The sequence below is a fragment of the Panicum hallii genome, chromosome 6 (genome assembly GCF_002211085.1).
Source record: "Panicum hallii strain FIL2 chromosome 6, PHallii_v3.1, whole genome shotgun sequence".
Lineage (NCBI taxonomy): Eukaryota > Viridiplantae > Streptophyta > Magnoliopsida > Poales > Poaceae > Panicum > Panicum hallii.
The window spans coordinates 7,491,187-7,509,424 of NC_038047.1; the positions used below are offsets into that span (position 1 = coordinate 7,491,187).

The 18,238-nt window shown below is 42.8% G+C and overlaps 1 protein-coding gene across 1 annotated transcript; it reads left to right on the forward strand.

Annotated features, from left to right (window-relative positions):
* Positions 1-3,793: 3,793 nt before the first annotated feature.
* On the forward strand, positions 3,794-6,101 carry LOC112896254 (peroxygenase-like). Its single transcript, XM_025964174.1, has 7 exons — positions 3,794-3,898; positions 4,011-4,144; positions 4,344-4,493; positions 4,775-4,860; positions 5,109-5,203; positions 5,295-5,420; positions 5,629-6,101. The coding sequence occupies exons 1-7, from the start codon at positions 3,831-3,833 to the stop codon at positions 5,765-5,767; spliced, it is 798 nt and encodes a 265-aa protein (XP_025819959.1). The 5' UTR covers positions 3,794-3,830; the 3' UTR covers positions 5,768-6,101.
* The last annotated feature ends 12,137 nt before the right edge of the window (positions 6,102-18,238 follow it).

Below are 18,238 nucleotides of genomic sequence, written 5' to 3' on the forward strand. Positions count from 1 at the left end.
TTAAACCCTATATTAGAAACATATTTTGTTCCAAATTTTTTGTACGTACGTATTTATTATACCTCAAATGCTATGGATATATTTTATTTTTATTTAATCCAGTGTTTAAAACGTAAAGAAAAAATAGAGAAGAGGAGTAAGAATCTCTCTGTATAGAGGAAACCTGTAGGGTTCTCTATTTTAGAGGACCATTTAGAGAACGCTGCTGGAGCATATAGAGAACGGAATATTCTCTATATATAGGGTAGAGAACGGTTTAGAGTCTCCCGTTAGAGACAGCCTTATATCCATCATTTACAGACTTCTCTGCAAGATTCTCTCCTCTATATCTCATTTGTCTCCAACAACGTTCTCTAAATCTCGTTCTCTATACATTAAACCCTATATTAGAAACATATTTTGTTCCAAATTTTTGTACGTACGTATTTATCATACCTCAAATGTTATGGATATATTTTATTTTTATTTAATCCAGTGTTTAAAACGTAAAGAAAAAATAGAGAACAGGAGAGAAAATCTCTATATATAGAGGAAACCTGTAGCGTTCTAGAGAACGCTGCTGGAACATATAGAGAACGGAATCTTCCTATATAGGGTATAGAGAACGGTTTAGAGTCTCCTGTCGGAGACAGGCTAACGGAATCTTCCTATGTACAGGGTAGAGAACAGTTTAGAGTCTCCCGTCGGAGACAGGCTAACAAGGCCAAAAAAAACCACTACCTTAGCGCCTAGCTTATATTTCGTGTCTCCACCGTTATCCTCGTGCCTCCTACTATTTCATTTTTCATTGGCAATGCGATGCAATTTCTTTTAGAAAGAATTATTCAGCCTTTGTGACCGCACACAACCAAATTCTTACAATATATTTAGTATAATCGTTTTGGGACACCCTCCATTCGTTGCGCCACTATGGGCTCTAACGATGGCATGCATGGTCAATGAAGGTTAACCTTATGGAGACGCTGTGGAGCTCCGGTCAACTCACAGCTATGCGGAGAAGGCCAAGTTCACGGTTTTGTAGTGGCTGAGATAGTGAGGCCTGAACCTGAAGTGGTGGCTCACAGGTTATTGCAGAAGGCTGCAACGGATAATAGTCAATGGCTGCCACTGCCGTCCACGTGTGCTTCGCGATGTGTGCTTTTAGTTCCACGTGGACAGCCCCGTCTCTGTCTCTTGGCATTTTGGTTGCTTTGAAAGCGGAGAGAGCATAGCTCTGCGGCTCGTCCCTGCGTCGTTGATCTGCCCCTCTCCAAATCACCTGGTCGTTCAGTTTGATCTGCAGATCCAACGGGGGATTATTTCATCAATTCTACTACTGTTGTAATGATTATTTATTGCAGCTCCTTGTTTTTCAGTCATGAGAGCAATAGGGTATTAGGCTGTGGATCAACCTCGTCATGAATTATCCCACTCGGTAACGTTCCATTGGCCTCTCTACGTGTACGTTCCCCTTTTTCTGTTTCGCTGCAGCTTTGCTAGACTGATCATCTAGTTTCAGACACGCACTACTTTTTTAATCTGAGTCAGTAGAAGAAATTTCTAGGTGGCCACTGGAAATAGTTTTGCTTTGCCTTGAGCTTCATGTGTGTTGTCGAATATTCGTATATTTGTTTATGAAGAAATGATTGTCACAAAGTGGTTTCTCGTGTGTTTTTAATTTATTTTTTAAAGAAATACAGTACAAATAGACGCAAACGTTGCCGCACGCTCACTCTATGAATATATGCACGTAGTCCTACCCCTACGAGCATTTCCGAAATACTGAGCCGATAGATCTTAAGATTGATGATCGACGAGCATATCGCACCATTGAAAGAATGACGATCATTAAATCCTAGAATAAATCTAGAAAAATACAAGCATCCGTGCTGAGTCGAGAGTTCGAACCTGGCTATAGATAGCGCATATATTAAATCCATAAGAAACATCACCAGCTGAGCTATACTCATTTCGTTATGTGCCTTTCACCAAAAGAAGCCATCTATTTGAATGTAGGGATTTGCTCTCTGTCCTGTAAAGAACATTCATAAGGGTAAACGCGAGAGTGATTTTAAACCTACTCCAGTTGTTGATAGTGCATATATTTAGTAGTATAGTTGTTGCTATATTTTTTCATAGATTTGGTTAAAGTTAGTCAAATTTGACTTAGAATAAATCTAATACGATATGTAAATAAAAATGGAGGGAGAATGACACTAAAGCGAGGTATGTATTTCTTATTGTATGCGTAAGGCCACCAATTTCAAGGTATTTCTAGGCATAAAATTTGTATCTAAATTTAACTAGCTGTTTATTACTTTATCTTGCACAGGTTTGATCCATTAAAACTTGATCCAAATGCTTTGATAAAAGACAAATTGAAATCAATTCTTAAGGGAAACCGCAATATGTATGGTTTCCTTGGCTGGTAAGACATAGTTGAGAAGTAGAAATACTGCTCTTTAATAGTATTATGCGTTTTATCGAATCAATGCAACCATTCTGCAGTTACTATTTATGACTGTTTGTTCTTATAAATATTGTTTTTTTACTAATACTACATGTAGACTAGATTATTGTGAAAATGGTAATATACTTGAGTCTAGCCTTTTCAGTTTCAGATTGAAAACTGAAAAATATTGGGTGTTCCATTGATTGTCTGTTTATTATGGATGTCTTCATACTTCTTGAAATTTTTCGTCCTCACAGTTTCATTTATTTGTTTAAAAGTTGAAATTGTATATCCACAGGATCGCTGCTGCCGGTGAATGGAATTACTCTACAGCGTGGGAAAGGACAAATTAAGATGGCCTGTTGCAGCTAGAAACTGTCCGGGGCTTGTTCATTCGATGCTAGTCTATTTGAGCACTGCAAGACAGCAAGAAATCTTCTTGATGAATGCGCCAGACTAAAAAAAGGAGTTGCCCACTACCTCAAGAAGATTGACACTAGAAAAATTAGCTCATCCCAATTGAGTCGCAATTTTTTTTTAAAAAAACACTGATTGGTGTTCAAAGGAGAAATGCTTCTAATTTTTTATTTATTGTGTTTGTATTTGACTTTGTAATATGTGTGTTATTCAAGAGTAAATACGTTCTCATGTTTTTCCTAATAAATAGGCACGATAAAGAAACTTTCAAGTTTTTTTCCTCCTGCAGGGGCTAGAGAGAGAGGGAGGAAGGGAGGGAGGGAGGGAGAGGGGGAGAGAGAGAGGGAGTGTTAAAATGCTAGGCCCAAGAACCGAACACAGAAAAAAGCCATGCGTGGGCCAAGAAACGAGCATATCAGGAAAGAAAATCTCGGCCCAATTAAAATTTGACATCACAGTACCAAAGTGAGACGCAGCCACGCGTCCATCCTGGCCCTCGCCAGGTTGCCAGTGCCACGAACATTGAGATGCTCACCGCGCACTCCTCAGCTTTGAAAACCGCTGCACTCCATTATTTCTATACAAAAATCGGAGACCTTCTCACCAGATCTCCGGCTTTAAAAGGTTTGAGAAATCTGGGAGAGAGCGAGTGCGAGGGACGCGAGAGGTTAAAAATTGGCATGCACCGATGCACGCCAACGCCATCAAAACCGTACAAGCAAGGATGCCACGTCCCACACACAGAGACGCTATCCATGTGGCCACTTTCTCGAGTTCCAGTGGCCTTGCACACCGTTGCGGCCAAGCACTTTCCCGTTCGGTGCGGGCCGCCACGCTGACACGCCGCCGGTTCCCGTGGCAGCACTCGGGGCTTTCCCGAGCCGCCGCCCGTGGCTCACTCGCCTTCGCCACGCAACGCGGGGGCTTTAAAAAGGGAGCGGAGCGGACACCGAGGCGCCCGTCGGTTTCATCACATACACGCATGACTCTGCAACTCGTCTCGAGCCTCCCCACGCGGTGCTCCCGTCTCGCCGTTCCCCGCCTCCGCAGGTACCGGATCCTTCTTCTTCGTTCCTCCTGTCCCGAATCCGATTCCTTTTCCTTCGAGGTTCGTTCCACTTTTGTATGATCATGCATCGATCCACAATTCCTGCAAGTTCAGTCCGCGAGCTAGCATGTCGTCGTCCTTCTCGTCGCTGCCGGAGGACGCGTCCATGGAGACGGAGGCGCCCCACGCGCCCGTCACCCGGGAGCGGAGGCTCAACCCCAGCCTGCAGGAGCAGCTCCCCAAGCCATGTACGCAGCCCGATCTGTCTCTCTGCTTCCTCCCCTCTTTCTCAGTTACCTGTATCTTCTACTGCAGAACAGAACACTGCCATTAGTGCCGTCAAGATCGATGGAGACAGCACCATCGTTCTTGAGATTAGCAGAGCCGTAATCCAGCTCAAGCATTGATCATTCTCTTTCTTTTGCCCCCCCCTGGATTGGTTTGCAGATCTCGCGCGGGCTCTGGCGGCGGTGGACCCGAGCCACCCGCAGGGGACCAGGGGGCGCGACCCCCGCGGCCTGACCGTGCTTCAGCAGCACGCCGCCTTCTTCGACCGCAACGGCGACGGCATCATCTACCCCTGGGAGACGTTTCAAGGTGGCTGTGGCCAACTCAACAGTCATTACTGATCGATCAGTCTTTCTCGTTTCAGAAAAGAAGCAGTAACGATTCAGTGTTCACAAGCTTTTTCCATCCCCATGAAAGTCTGAAACCATGAGCAGTAGTAGTCTCGTGTTGCGTGAGAATAAAATCTCTAGTGTTTGCATTTGCGTAGGGGCAAAAAACTTTCTGTTTATGGATACGACAAGCTCATCAGCAGGTTGATTACGGTGTTTGCGATGGTGATGTTTCATGGTTGTGTCAATTTGCTTTTCCAGGCCTCCGTGCAATTGGGTGCGGGCTCCCCGTATCATTCTTCGGCTCTATACTCATCAACCTCCTCCTCACTTTTCCCACACAGCAGGTGACATTCTCTACTTCTCTGCAGATGCACGGTTCCTTTCTCAAATCTAGCTGCTTTAGCTTTGCGTGACTAGCTAGGCATCTCAATCAAGTCGCTGAGACTCATCCTTCAGAGTAGTCCAGTTTCGGGAAATTCTTGGGTGTCACATCAATTCTGTTCCTTTCTAGCTAGATTCGACATTGTTTGTTTTTCATATAGGTATAATACTGTATGTTTTCATGTGAACTAAAAACTGTTTCTGAATGCAGGGATGGTTACCTTCCCCTTTGCTCCCCATCCATATAAAGAACATCCACAAGGGCAAGCATGGGAGTGATTCTGAATCCTATGATACTGAAGGGAGGTGCGCAGGCCTAACACATTCAGTACTGTCCAAGTGCCTAATTCCAGCCACAGAATTTCTGACTAGTTCATGCCTGCTCAATGTTGCGCAGGTTTGATCCATCAAAGTTCGATGCTATATTTAGCAAGTATGGCCGAACGCATCCGGATGCTTTGACGTTGCACGAGTTGTTTTCCATGCTCAAAGGAAACCGCAATATTTATGATTTCATTGGCTGGTAAGAGGTGACTGAATTATTAGCAGCAATGTTTCTGTCAACCAGTTCTATTTTAAATGTTTCCCAAACAGCCGATTCTCGGTTAGTCTTTTGGTATAATGCATCGTTCGCACATGCAGTTGATTTTGAATGTTTGATCTTATCGTTTGTGAAGAAAACTGTTCTTACAGTTTCCTTTTCTGATGTGTTTATGATCTCGTCCATACAGGGTCACTGCAGCCGGTGAATGGCTATTACTCTACAGTGTGGCAAAGGATAAGGATGGCCTGCTGCAGCGAGAGACTGTCCGGGGCGCTTTCGATGGAAGCCTATTTGAGCGACTGCAAGACAACAAGAAATCCTCCTGAGTTCTGAATGAGCCCAAGGATTGTCCAGCTCAAGAAAAAGGGCTGACAGTACAAAGCTGGAACTTGGCCATTGGGCTGTGCTTAAATAAGAAATGCTAAAGCATTATTATAGAAAACAAGAACTTTTATCGTGGAAACATCATTACCTTGTGTAGTTGGCTTTGTTTATAATTTGTATTAAACAAACTTGTGGTGTCGCACCATTTTCTTCTCCTTTCGTCTCACAAAAGCAATGCCTTTTTTTTCCAATGTTCATGCTGGAACTATACAAAAATGTGGAAATTTGGGAGTTTGAAACTGATGTAATATTAATATAATGGGGGAAGAAATCAGATATCGATGGCTTTGTTGTGCTTCTACGATCAAATCTTCAAAACTGGATCATTTAATTATATTTGTTTTCTGTAGAGATTTGGAATAGAGAAGAAATATGTTAGCAGGAGAGTGACCATCGATCTGCACCTTTTCTTTCCCCTTTCCTGCTAATTTAGTATCAAGATAAATATAGATATTAGAGTACAAATGCCAGAGGTCCTAGCTATTTTTATGACTAGAGATAGGAGGATATGAGCCTGCTTGACAACTCCACATGCTTTTGGCTTTTGGCTTTTGAGAAACACAAGAGCACAGATGCATTAATAATCTAGAGTACGGTGTTACTATCCCGAGCTCATATGAACCATATATCGAGTCGACCATAGTTTAGAAAAAACTTACTGCCTCATGTTTGGTTCAAGTTTCACTAATCCAGTTAATATGTACATTCTTCTGTATTTTCTACAGTTTTAAGGTGCATGCTTGGTGAAAGTGGAGAACCGGGAAGGCTTGAATCTGAAGGCTGTGATTTTGCTATGATGATATAAGAAAGGTGTCGAGGACCTTTTTTGTAAGGCAAGAGGAACGTAGCATGCATGGCCTGAGGTGAAACACTTCATATTGAAAGTTTCTTTAAGCAATTTGGCTCCTTTTTTGGATATAAATGCACACATCCTTTCTTTGGTTGTACCAAATATTCCTTCCATGACAAATAAGTTGTAGCATAGGTTGCAAATAAGCAAGATATTGCCGATTATTGGATATATGCAGATTGTTGTGGTTAAACTATCATGATCTCCCAATGTAGGGGATATATTCAAAATCGTTCACAGTTCTTGACACTTATTGAGTTTTCCAGTTCAAGAAAGAAAATAAAAATAGTTGTATGATGTATTTATCCACGGGCCCTGATCAACCTGCTTTAACATTTGTGACTTTTTTTTTAAGGAGAACATCGAAGGACCCTTTTGAACTTTGTTTGTGTGTGATTGCAAGCTTTCTTCATTGAGTGCACCATTTTCATCACGCCAACGCGGAGCTCTGGCGAGGCAAGGAGGTTGATAGCACGCCAATGCGGAGCTCTGGTGAGGCCCTACCTCACCAGCATGGGGCACCGGAAGCAGACTGACAACGGAAGTGGTGCACAGGGAGATGAAAGTATAGAGCGATGGGGCATCGGAAGCAGGCTGACAACAGAGGTGGTGCACAGGGAGATGAAAGTATAGAGCGAGAAGAAAGTGATGAAGTTCACTGTTTTGTACTTTGTTCTGTTTGTGTTCACACGTGTCTAATTATTTGTTTGCATACTTTGGAATACTACATTGAGCATGAATATTGTTCACCTCAAAGTGTATGTCTATGCATATGTATGTAATTTACAAATATTTCATATGATGAAAATTGATACTTACATAGGGAATTTGTTTTGTTTGTTACGAACGGGTATAGACTCATTCTTAGAAAACAAATATGTGATTGGACTGAACTGAATTTCCACACAACCTAGAATTTCCACACAACTCATCAAGCTTGGATCTGAATTTACTAGCTAAATTTCCAATACATCTGCAAAAGTTTTGGTTTTCAACAATAAATTATTTTGCCCGTAGCGACGCACAGATATATACCTATATAATATAATGTATCTAGAGAAGTCTCAAATTTTAAACATGAATGGTCTTCCAAACCATGCTCACCTGACTGATATTACCCTGGCTTGTCATTTTGTCAAATCACTGACGCATGCATATGGTCGATCTTTCTTTTAATTTATATGAAAACTATAATAGAGCAAGGAAATTGAATAGTTTCAGAAAAGTCATTGCTGCAGAAAGTTCGAACGTCCAGAGTCGAACCACAGTACCTATTCAACATCTGAGAAATCGCATTGAGTCGTAAAAACATGCAGAGTATGTCTTTCGATGGAAGGGAAAATTACGAAAAACATCTCGTGCATCCGGCGACACATGCATACCCGCTCAGTGACGTAACATGTGGACTTTAAAATATGCAAATTAGTCAATGTTTATTTATACCCCAACTGATAATACGCCTAGTTACTTCACGAAATGATCAGCGAAGGAGCAGGTGCCCACATTGAGTTGACTTGACGTTGTGCATGTAAGTCGTTGGAAACAACAATTTGTCTTGATGCTATCTGGCATCTTGTATCACGGGGAAGTAGTAGCAGTGGTGGAAAAATTATCACTGCACCAAAATAGATCAATTTCGTCGGCCATATTTATTTTCATCGGCATATGGCAAGCCAACAAAAATAACTAAATTAGTTCATCGGCTTACCCAAACCGATGAAATTAAACTTATTTTCGTCGGCCTGGCTAGGGCTAGGGCCGACGAAATAAAAGTTATATTTTCGTAGGTTTAGCTAAGGCCAACAAAAATAAGTGTAATTTCGTCGGCCTCGTTTGAACCGACGAAAATACAGTTGCCCTAAGTAGCGAACTGGCTCCATGCATGTTTTCTTTGTACGCGCCGCCAACCCCCCGCACCGCCGCCACCCGTGCGCGCCGCCGCTGCCCCGAGCCGCCCCCGCACGCTGCCGCCCGACGCCCCCCCCCCCGGCGCCGCCGCCGCCCCGCACCTATTCCGACCGCCGTTTTCTTTGTACACGCCGCCAACCCCGCGCGCAGCCTCCGGCGCCGCCACCCACATGCCCGAGCCGCCGCCGACGCGCTCCTCTTGGCCCTCCCCTGCTCGAGCTCAGGCATTAATCTGTTGATTGTAGTTATCTTTTAGTTAATCCTATTAGAAATATGGTTGGTCTTATTGTACCTATATTTGTGATTCTGTTCGTAGAAACTTTTTGATTCTTATAAGATTTCTAATTTATTTCTTAGAAAATATATACCATTGATGATATCTAAAAAGATTTGTGTTACATATGCTTGATAACTTTTATTTGCTTTCTATCGTTAATGAAGTAACATTTCTCACTTTCGTTAATGAAGTAGCTAGTTTGAGAAAATGGGAGATGATCGAAGTTGGATGTACGATGGTTGGAGAAGTAACGGAATGCCTACGCGAGAGTGGATGGACAACACACAAGCTTTTGTGGATTATGTATTTTTCTTGTCTCCTGGCGGTGGTTTGGCAAAGTATCCATGTAATAAGTATAAGAATTGTTCTCGTCAAGTCAAGATTGATATAGAGCGTCACCTCTGCAAGTCTGGTTTCATTCTGAATTATGAGAGGCGATACGAGCATGGGGAGTCATAGGAGCAGGAGGCATACAACCAAGTTGATAGCTTCGAGGAAAATGAAGATAGGATGGATGCAATGATGGATGATTTTATCGAACATGTTGAGAATGCTGCTGAGGTCCCGGAATATTTTGGTCTGCTTGCGTCATCAAAAGAACCATTACATGGGACCACTACTTTATCACAGCTTGCTGCTGTGACACGGTTAATGGCTATTAAGTCAAAGTATAACTTTTCAGTAAGTTGTTATAATGATCTTGTTGACTTAATATTGGGCATGCTTCCCAAACCTCACAAGTTCCCGAAAGACTTTTACTACTCAAAAAAGTTGTTGGCTGGTTTAGGGATGCCGTATCAGAAAATTCATGTGTGAGAACAATTGCATGTTATTTTGGAAGAAAAATAAAAATATCAAGTACTGTTCATTTTGTAAGAAGTGTAGATACAAGAAGGTGGTGAACAAAGATGGAAGTGTGCAGATAACAAGTGTGCCCGTTAAAGTGTTACGGTACCTACCTTTGAAACCAAGACTTCAACGGTTGTACCTATCTCAGAAGACTGCAAAACATATGAGATGGTACAAAGATGGAATTCGTAATAATACAGGATGCATGAGTCATCCATCTGATGGTACGGCTTGGAAGGCACTCGATCATTACGATCCAAGTTTTGCAAGAGACCCTCGGAATGTGCGTGTTGGGTTGGCCACTGATGGCTTCACTCCCTTTAACTCAAATACTGTCACATACTCATGTTGGCCAGTGATTACAATTCCATACAATCTTCCACCATCATTATGCATAAAGGATGAGTATGTGTTCTTGACTCTCATTATACCAGGGCCTGACAATCCCGGTAAGCGTTTGGATATGTTCATGCAACCATTGATTGATGAGCTGCATGACTTGTGGAATGGAGTTAGAACATATGACAACAGTAGAAGGAATACTTCAATATGCGGGTAGCATTTCTTTGGTCTATTCATGATTTCCCTGCATATGGAATGTTCTCGGGATGGAGCATGCACGTTCATCTATATTGTCCAATATGCATGGGTGATACATATGCTTTTCGTTTGAAATATGGTGGCAAATTCTGATTTTTTATTGTCACCGTCAGTTCTTGTCTCATGATCACTCGTTCAGGAGTCAAAGAGATGTCTTTCGCAAGGACACAATTGTTACTAAGGATCCACCCAAGCGTTTGATCTGTCAGGAGATTGTAGCAAGCCATTGTCGGTTAATGGCCACAGATGATGGGTTTGAAGGGGTAAAAGAGGAGCATAATTGGACTCATATAGCTGCCATTTGGAGCCTTCCTTATGCTACTGCTCTGATCCTTCCACATAATCTAGATGTAATGCATCAAGAGCGCAATGTTGCAGAAAGTATAATTAGTATGTGTTGGAGGAATTCTCCAGCCGGGTGGCGGAAAGCACCCGCCTAATCCTAGTTAAGGATGGGTTTGGAGGAGACTTAGGAGCGCTCGATCAGTGGACAGATGAACGCAGGAAGGACACGAAGATTTAGAGTGGTTCGGGCCGCCGGAGCGTAATACCCTACGTCCACTTTGGTGTTGTATTGGCTGCGTGAACCTGAATGGAAAGCAGCATAAGCTTGTGTGTCTGATTGCTGAGCCCTCCTCTTCTAACGAGTGCACTCTCCCTTTTATAGTTCAAGGGGAGTGCTTACACTGTGCGGGACCCCGACAGGTGGGCCCGGCCAACAGGGGCCGTTCTACGAGAGATAAGGAGGTCTTCTCCTCGAGCTCCTCTCCGTAGTCCTCTCGATCGAGAAGTTGATGTGCGTATCCACAGCCAGGATATGGCCGTGTACAGCCTTGTCTTGCACAGTGTCCGGTGTCAGCACCGCACAATAGTGTATCCGTACTGTCACTGTTGAGATGGAACCTCCCGTCAGGCGGTGAAGCAGCGATGACCCGTCGCGCATGCACTGTTACAGCGCACGCCGTGGCTCGCCTATTACAGGCCATCATCACCCGTGCAGCGCCGTGACGGGACTGTACACAGTCCGCGCACTGTGCACGGTGATATGACGCGCCGCCTTCAGAACAGGCGGGCTTACCGTAGTGTCAGCTTACCTGCCCCGTGTGTCAGTGGCAGGCCGCACCTTTTGACTTTGGCGCGCCCGACTCAGCTACCGCATTAAATGCTGGTAGGTGGGGAGGCGACCCGCAAGGGGCCTCGGGCCGCAGGCACGTGGCGGGGCCAGCCCCGCTCCTCCTGCTGGGCAACACATGGCGGCACCGGACCCCTTCCCGGGGAAAGGGGGGCCCGGGGCCCCTGAGGCCGGTCGGAGTGGGCTGGCTTGTGATGGTCCGGTCATCACACGTGGCGGCCCCGGACCTCCCAGGGGAGGCCGGGTCCGCAGGGGCTACCCGAGAGCTCTCCTGCCCACCTGGGTGTGCAGAGACCCCGGGCCTCATGGAGCTCGGGGGAGGGTCCGGAGACCGCGGTCCCAGCTGTCAGGCCCGGAGGCCGTATGCCACGTGGCCCAGAGGCGAGGAGGAGTATGGATTATGGGAAGCCGAAGGCCTGGACACCCTAGCGGGAGGTACCTCTATCTGTATGTACCGACAGTATGATTTTTGATTTCAAAGATAAGACTAAAGACAATCTGAAAGCTCGGCAAGACTTAGCTGAAATATGTGTTCACCCAACCCTTAATCTGAGATCCAATCAAGATGGACATATGGGGAAGCCACGTGCTAAGTATTATCTTAAGCCTACTGAGAGGAAAGAGGTTCTTTTCTAGCTCAAGAACCTAAAATTTTCTGATGGATATGCAGCTAATCTGAAACAGGCGGTGAACATTGTAACTGGAAAAATCAATGGTTTGAAGAGTCATGATTACCATATCATCATGGAAAGGTTGTTGCTTGTGATGCTCCGAGGGTACTTCGAAGAAGAAATTTGGATAATGTTGGCTGAGTTAAGTTTTTTCTACAGACAATTATGTGCAAAAGAAGTTAACAAAAATACAATGAGAAAACTGAGTAAGAAAATATCTGTCTTAATATGTAAGATGTTGAAGGTGTTCCCCCCGGGTTTTATGAATATAATGCAACACTTGTTAGTGCATTTGCCTTATGAAACTGAGGTCGGTGTACCTGTACAATACAGGTGGATGTACTTTGTAGAACAAGACTTAAAAGAGGCTTAAAGCAACCATCGGTAATAAAACACGAGTGGAGGGACGCATTGCTAAGGCATTTTATCTCAAGGAGATATCATACTTCACGAGCACATATTTTGCAGAAGAAAATAATATTAATGCTCATATACTGCGCTACCACACCTCGCATGAGACACCGAGGAGCAATCTCAAGTTGTTTCAGTAGAATGGTAAGGCCATTGGTGGTAGTTTGGTTTATTAAATGTGCATACAAGAATGGAACACTGCATTCGGTGGTAGTTTGGTTTATGAAATGTGCATACAAGAATGGAACACTGCATTGTTATATATGTACACAAATATGGAGGAGATGGATAAATATTTCGTGTAAGTACCATCATATATCTCTTATGTGATTCACGTTTAGCGATGTACTTGTACTAAATAAAGAATATGTAGGTTGTTTGATCAAGAAGAATGGAGATATGCACGACAACCAACTGCTAAACAGCTTGAAACCTTACGGCGTGAGGGTTTACGTGGTGGTCCCAATTTTGTCACATGGTTCACATGGAAGCACGACTGCAAGGAGTTATGGTTATTATGATATAAACGGATTTTGGTTCCATTCAACCAAGTTTGAAGCAAAAAATCCACATGCTGCCACAACAAATAATGGAGTTGTAACCACCGCGAGTGCCTCAGAAGGTTCTATCACGGAGTATTTTGGTGTCATTCAGAATATAGTGGAGTTGAAGTTTGAAGGTTCAAAAGGTCTAAGAATCTAATTTATTATTGGTTCAATAATAAATTAGATTCTGGGGTAAAGCATAACAAAAAACTTGTTTTAGTGGAGGTGAACCATATATTGCGACTTTCAGGTTACAATCCATTTGTCCTCGCACATCAAGTTGAGTTGATATATTATATGTCGTATCCATGCTATTTGAAAGGTTTAGAACCATGGTGGATTGTCCAGAAAGTATGTTATCCTGGTCGATTGCCTATTCCTGGAGATGAAGGTTACGATGAATGTGAGCTTGATCGTACTGTTCCTAAAGTATATCAGAAAGATGAGTGTAATGGACCTTTTGAAGTTGATATTGAAATGACACTTGACAAATTAGATGGTGATACTGGTGATATAATAGTTTCTGAGGTCTGTAAGAAAAAACGACCACGTCTTGCTATCAAAGTTTCATTGACAACATATGAAACGAGGCATGGTACTAGTCATGGTGACACCATAACTGAAGAAGATGACCCCGAGGACTTTTAACATGTAATGTGATGCAAAAACTAGTTTTTCTTAGTAGTGTATTATTTGCTAATTGTTGTTATAAAACTTGTTATCTTCTATTTACCATTGCTTTATATGATATTAACTATCCATAATCCATTTCTTTCAGGATGAGGTCATTTGTGCACTCTTTGAATGGAAAGAAGGATGGCTCCTCATCTTCAAGGAGTCAAGGAAAGAAAAATAATGGCTCCATATCTTCGGATCTACATCTTTGGATAGGTCTTCTCTCTTTAGAGGCAACAGTTCTCACCTCAGTCGAAGAAGTGCACTTTAGCAATGTCTAGACAAGGCTCAGTCATATTTAGTTTGCATATGTAATTTAATTTCTTTAATCACACTAAATATCTACTTATCTTTGAACAGCAAGAAGAGGAAGGTAGGGGTGCGGAGGAGGAAGAACATGTTGCGAATATGGATGGGCGATGGAGATGGAGGTGGAGAGGGAGATGGGTGCGAAGAGGGAGATGGAGATGGAAAGGAGTAGGAAGAGGAGGATACTGCTGCTCAACCTGTGTTCAGGTAGTTATGATCATTTTATTAAAAATTTTATTTGAGCTAGCTAACTAATATGATATATTTAGATTTAGAGGCAACAATGTGATGACTCCTGCAGCTACCAATCCGGCAAATCGTCGACAGATTAGGCCACATGGGGATTGGTAAGTAATCTATTTTATTATTGTGATTGTTTCATTCAATATATTATATAGTCTTAGTAAGAAACATGATGAGTATCATGTTCTAATTGTAGGCAATGGGATGATATTTGTTGGGAGGGAAGAAATAGGTTAAGACCTATGAATGCAATATTAGGAACACTTTGTCAGTTTCACTACCCAGGAATGGTCACAATTGGAGGTGTGCTTCAGCTTGCATTGAAGTGGGAGTACTATAAGCTGCAATCAGATGATCAGGGCGTCACAACTGCAGTGAGGGTTTGGAATGAGTTCTGAGTACTATTTTTGTCATAGCTTGTATAACTATCTATTTAATTTATTCATAAGTTGTCTAACTAATTTATTTTCGTGTTTAGGGGAGGTATCGTTTGCCGGAGGGGGAGCAGCAGTGCTTACAAGTTAGGGCTCGTTCTGTGTTTGACAAGGCAACGACAAAGGTGGTTAGGGACATGATGTCCAATGCTCGTATACAGTGTGTTCACTTAAAGCAGCAAGACATGAATAAGAAACTGGGCGCTTCTGAGATATATCTTCGAGAGGATGAGTATCTTCAAGTTGATATTAGCGGTTTGCCTTGATTGAGAAAGTGTCCAAATTCTTGGCGAGCACTTTGTGCTTATTGGGTTTCACCCAGCTTTGTGGAAAAATCCAAGATGAAGAAAGCTAATCGTCAAGTAGGACCATGGGTTACACAAAGATATGGGGCCGATGGACACCTTCGTTTGACTCATCGAATGGTAAGTGTTTATTATTTCAATTTGATTATTATGTACTTTCTTGCAATATCACAATTTCTTATTTGGCAGGAGGCAGAAAGTGGGGTGACTCCAAGCTATATTGAGACATACAATCAAGGCCACCATGATGCAGATCCTACATAGCCAGAGTTGCTTTGCAGTGAGAATGCCACACAGATTCTGATTAGTAAAACAATTTGATTTCAATTAAGCAATGATTCGAATATTGTCTTAATATTGCTTGCTTGAATGGTAGATGAGATATGGTGATGAAATGGTGGCACGTTATGGGGAGGAGTACGATTGGAGGAAGAGTAATGTGGATGTCGGTGCCTTATACTCAAGCGGGGGAGGGAAGAAGCATGACAGGTTTAGCATGTTGAATGGCGTTTTTGATACAAGTGGTGCTTTGAGTGAGGCAAGGTCTTCTCAGTCCTCTCAGAGTTCTTGGGGCTATGAAAGGGAAAGTCGACTGCAGGAGGAGATAAGGCAGCATAGAGAGGCAATGCAGAGACAAGAGGAGTGGGCAAGGCAACAACACGAGTACATGCAAGATTTTTTTCGTTTAGCAATGACAGCTTCAGGTACTGTGGAAGTTTGATATTTTTCAAGTCATTGTGCACTTTTCATTGGTATAAGATACTCGATCTATTATCGGTTTTTTAGGAAATATTAGCGGCTACCTTTGGATCATAATTTAATTTACCACCTCTTCCTTCGCCTCCTCCACCACCGCCGACTTTTGTACCATACATGCATGTACCATCTCCACAAGTGGTAATTCTTTCATATAACAAGTGGTAATTCTTTCATATAACTAGCAATGCTCAAATTTTCTTATATATATGTACTATATACATTTAACTTTGTCTATAATTAGGGTTCGACGAGTAGTCATCCTCGAGGAGTTTCTGGCAGTCTATCCACGCCACCATTGACAGCACATAATATTTTTGGAGGTGACGGTGGCAGCAGACATAATATTACCCCTCATTGATTTGTGCTTTTGGGTTTGGTTGACATATATATGTCATTTACACTATGGATTTCATGATTGCACTTATGGGATGTATTTCATGATTGCGTGATGATGTATGAATGTTGTGGTATGCTGTGCTTATGGATGACTATTTTTATGTTAATTAACTACTATTTGTAATTCAGCAAAACTAGTATGCAGCAACTATTTTTTAGCAAGTGGGACCGATGAAAATACTGTATACGCTCCAGTTTTTTCGTCGGCTAGGGAAGCCGACGAAACTAACTACGATTATTTTCGTCGGTCTTTGAGGCCGACGAAACAAACTATATCTCTTTCGTCGGCTGTCTTGGCCGATAAAAATAAATGTATTTTCGTCAGTTGCCGATGAAAATACGTTCATCTTCGTCGATTTTATTCCGTCGGCGAATATATATATTTTCGATGGTTTTCTGGCTATTTTTGACGGTTTCTGACCGACGAAATTAAGCTATTTTCTTGTAGTGTATGATAACAGAATAGTATGGGTAATCCCTTTCCTAGCATGCTTAACCTTTCCCTACAATATGCTAAGTTTCTGATCTGACAGCTCTATGAATCTACAAGGCTGCAATCATATGTGAACCTGCAAAAAATAGAATCATGTTCCATCAGATAAGATTCGTCATTCATAGATAATTGTTAATTTCCATTTGACGGCAGCAGGCTAGGCCTCTATTACAAAGAACCAGTGCTGTACTTCGCCTTTTTCAGTTCATGAAGCCTAATAAATTACATTCTTAACTGAATAGGAAACAACTTTGATGATTTGTTCAAGTAGTGCGAAGTCTCCAATCACCTTAAGAAAAAAGCATACCGTCAATAAAACAAGGTGTAGTGCTATCACCTGAGAAAGAGACTAGATGCCCTGAACAGATGGGCAAAGAGAGGGACGCATAGCAATATCAACGCACAAATAAATCTCGCCGCAACCTCATATTGGATCACACCACCGCTGACCATGTAATCTAGTCTGGGTTTGTGACTTTTTTGACATGACCGCATGGTTGTTTCCCGCCCACAAACTTTCGAATAAACGGTGTAAAATATTAAATTGTATCCTGATCACAAATCTATCTGCTCTCATGCAAATCACTTCCAAACAAAAACCTGAGTGAACATGATCAGATCGAGCAAGAATCCAATGATGGTATTAGGGGGGTGCATGTATCGCCATGTACAGGAAATCCACTCTCGAAAAATTATTGCGCAATTTTTTTAAGCAAACAATTTTGTGAAGTTTTGGTCGGAGAGCGGAGCAGAGAATGTGGGCTCAACCAGCTTAAAGCTCGATCCATCATCTAAAGCCCAAAATTGTTGCCCTGGCTTAGCACATCAGAAGGTTCAGCTTAGGCCTTGCCAGCCCAGTATGCAAGTTTTCTCTGCCAAGGCCAGGCCCGTTGTTGGATGTCAGGCCACCAGGATCTGTTCCATGGGCCGATGGGCATCTGCGTACACGTACATAGACTTTTTTAAAAAAAGGGCTAAAAAAATTTAAATTCAAAAAAGGGTGCCAATTCGATAGATTTCGAAAAATGGGTACCTCCCGCCCGATCAACGGGCGGGAGGCGTGGGGCCGGGGACCTCCCGCCCATCCAATGGGCGGGAGGTTCCAAAACTTTTTGTAGGCCCCTTCCGAGAGCCTTTTCGCGAATAGGAAACTTTTCCTATTCGCGAAGAGGCCCTTGGCGCGGGTGGGGGGCATCCCGCCAGCCCAACGAGCGGGACGTACGGCCCTACAGTGCGGAGGGGCATCCCGCCCGTTGGGCGGGCGGGAGGTCCCCCCCCCCCCGCTATATAAGACCCCACCTGGCCCTAAATTCCTATTTTATTCAGCAAAAATCAGAAAAAAGAAAGGGAGGAGAGGAAGGGAGAAGAGGAAGCAGCGAAGCCCTGTTCACACGTCGGTTCGGAGGTATATTCTCATTCTAGTCGTATAATTATTTGAAAATAACTATAATCTAGGGAATATTTATTAGGATAGTTATATTTTGAATAGTTTTTAGTATTTTCAATTGTTTTTCGTATAATTTATATTCTGAATAGTTTAGAATATGGAAAATATA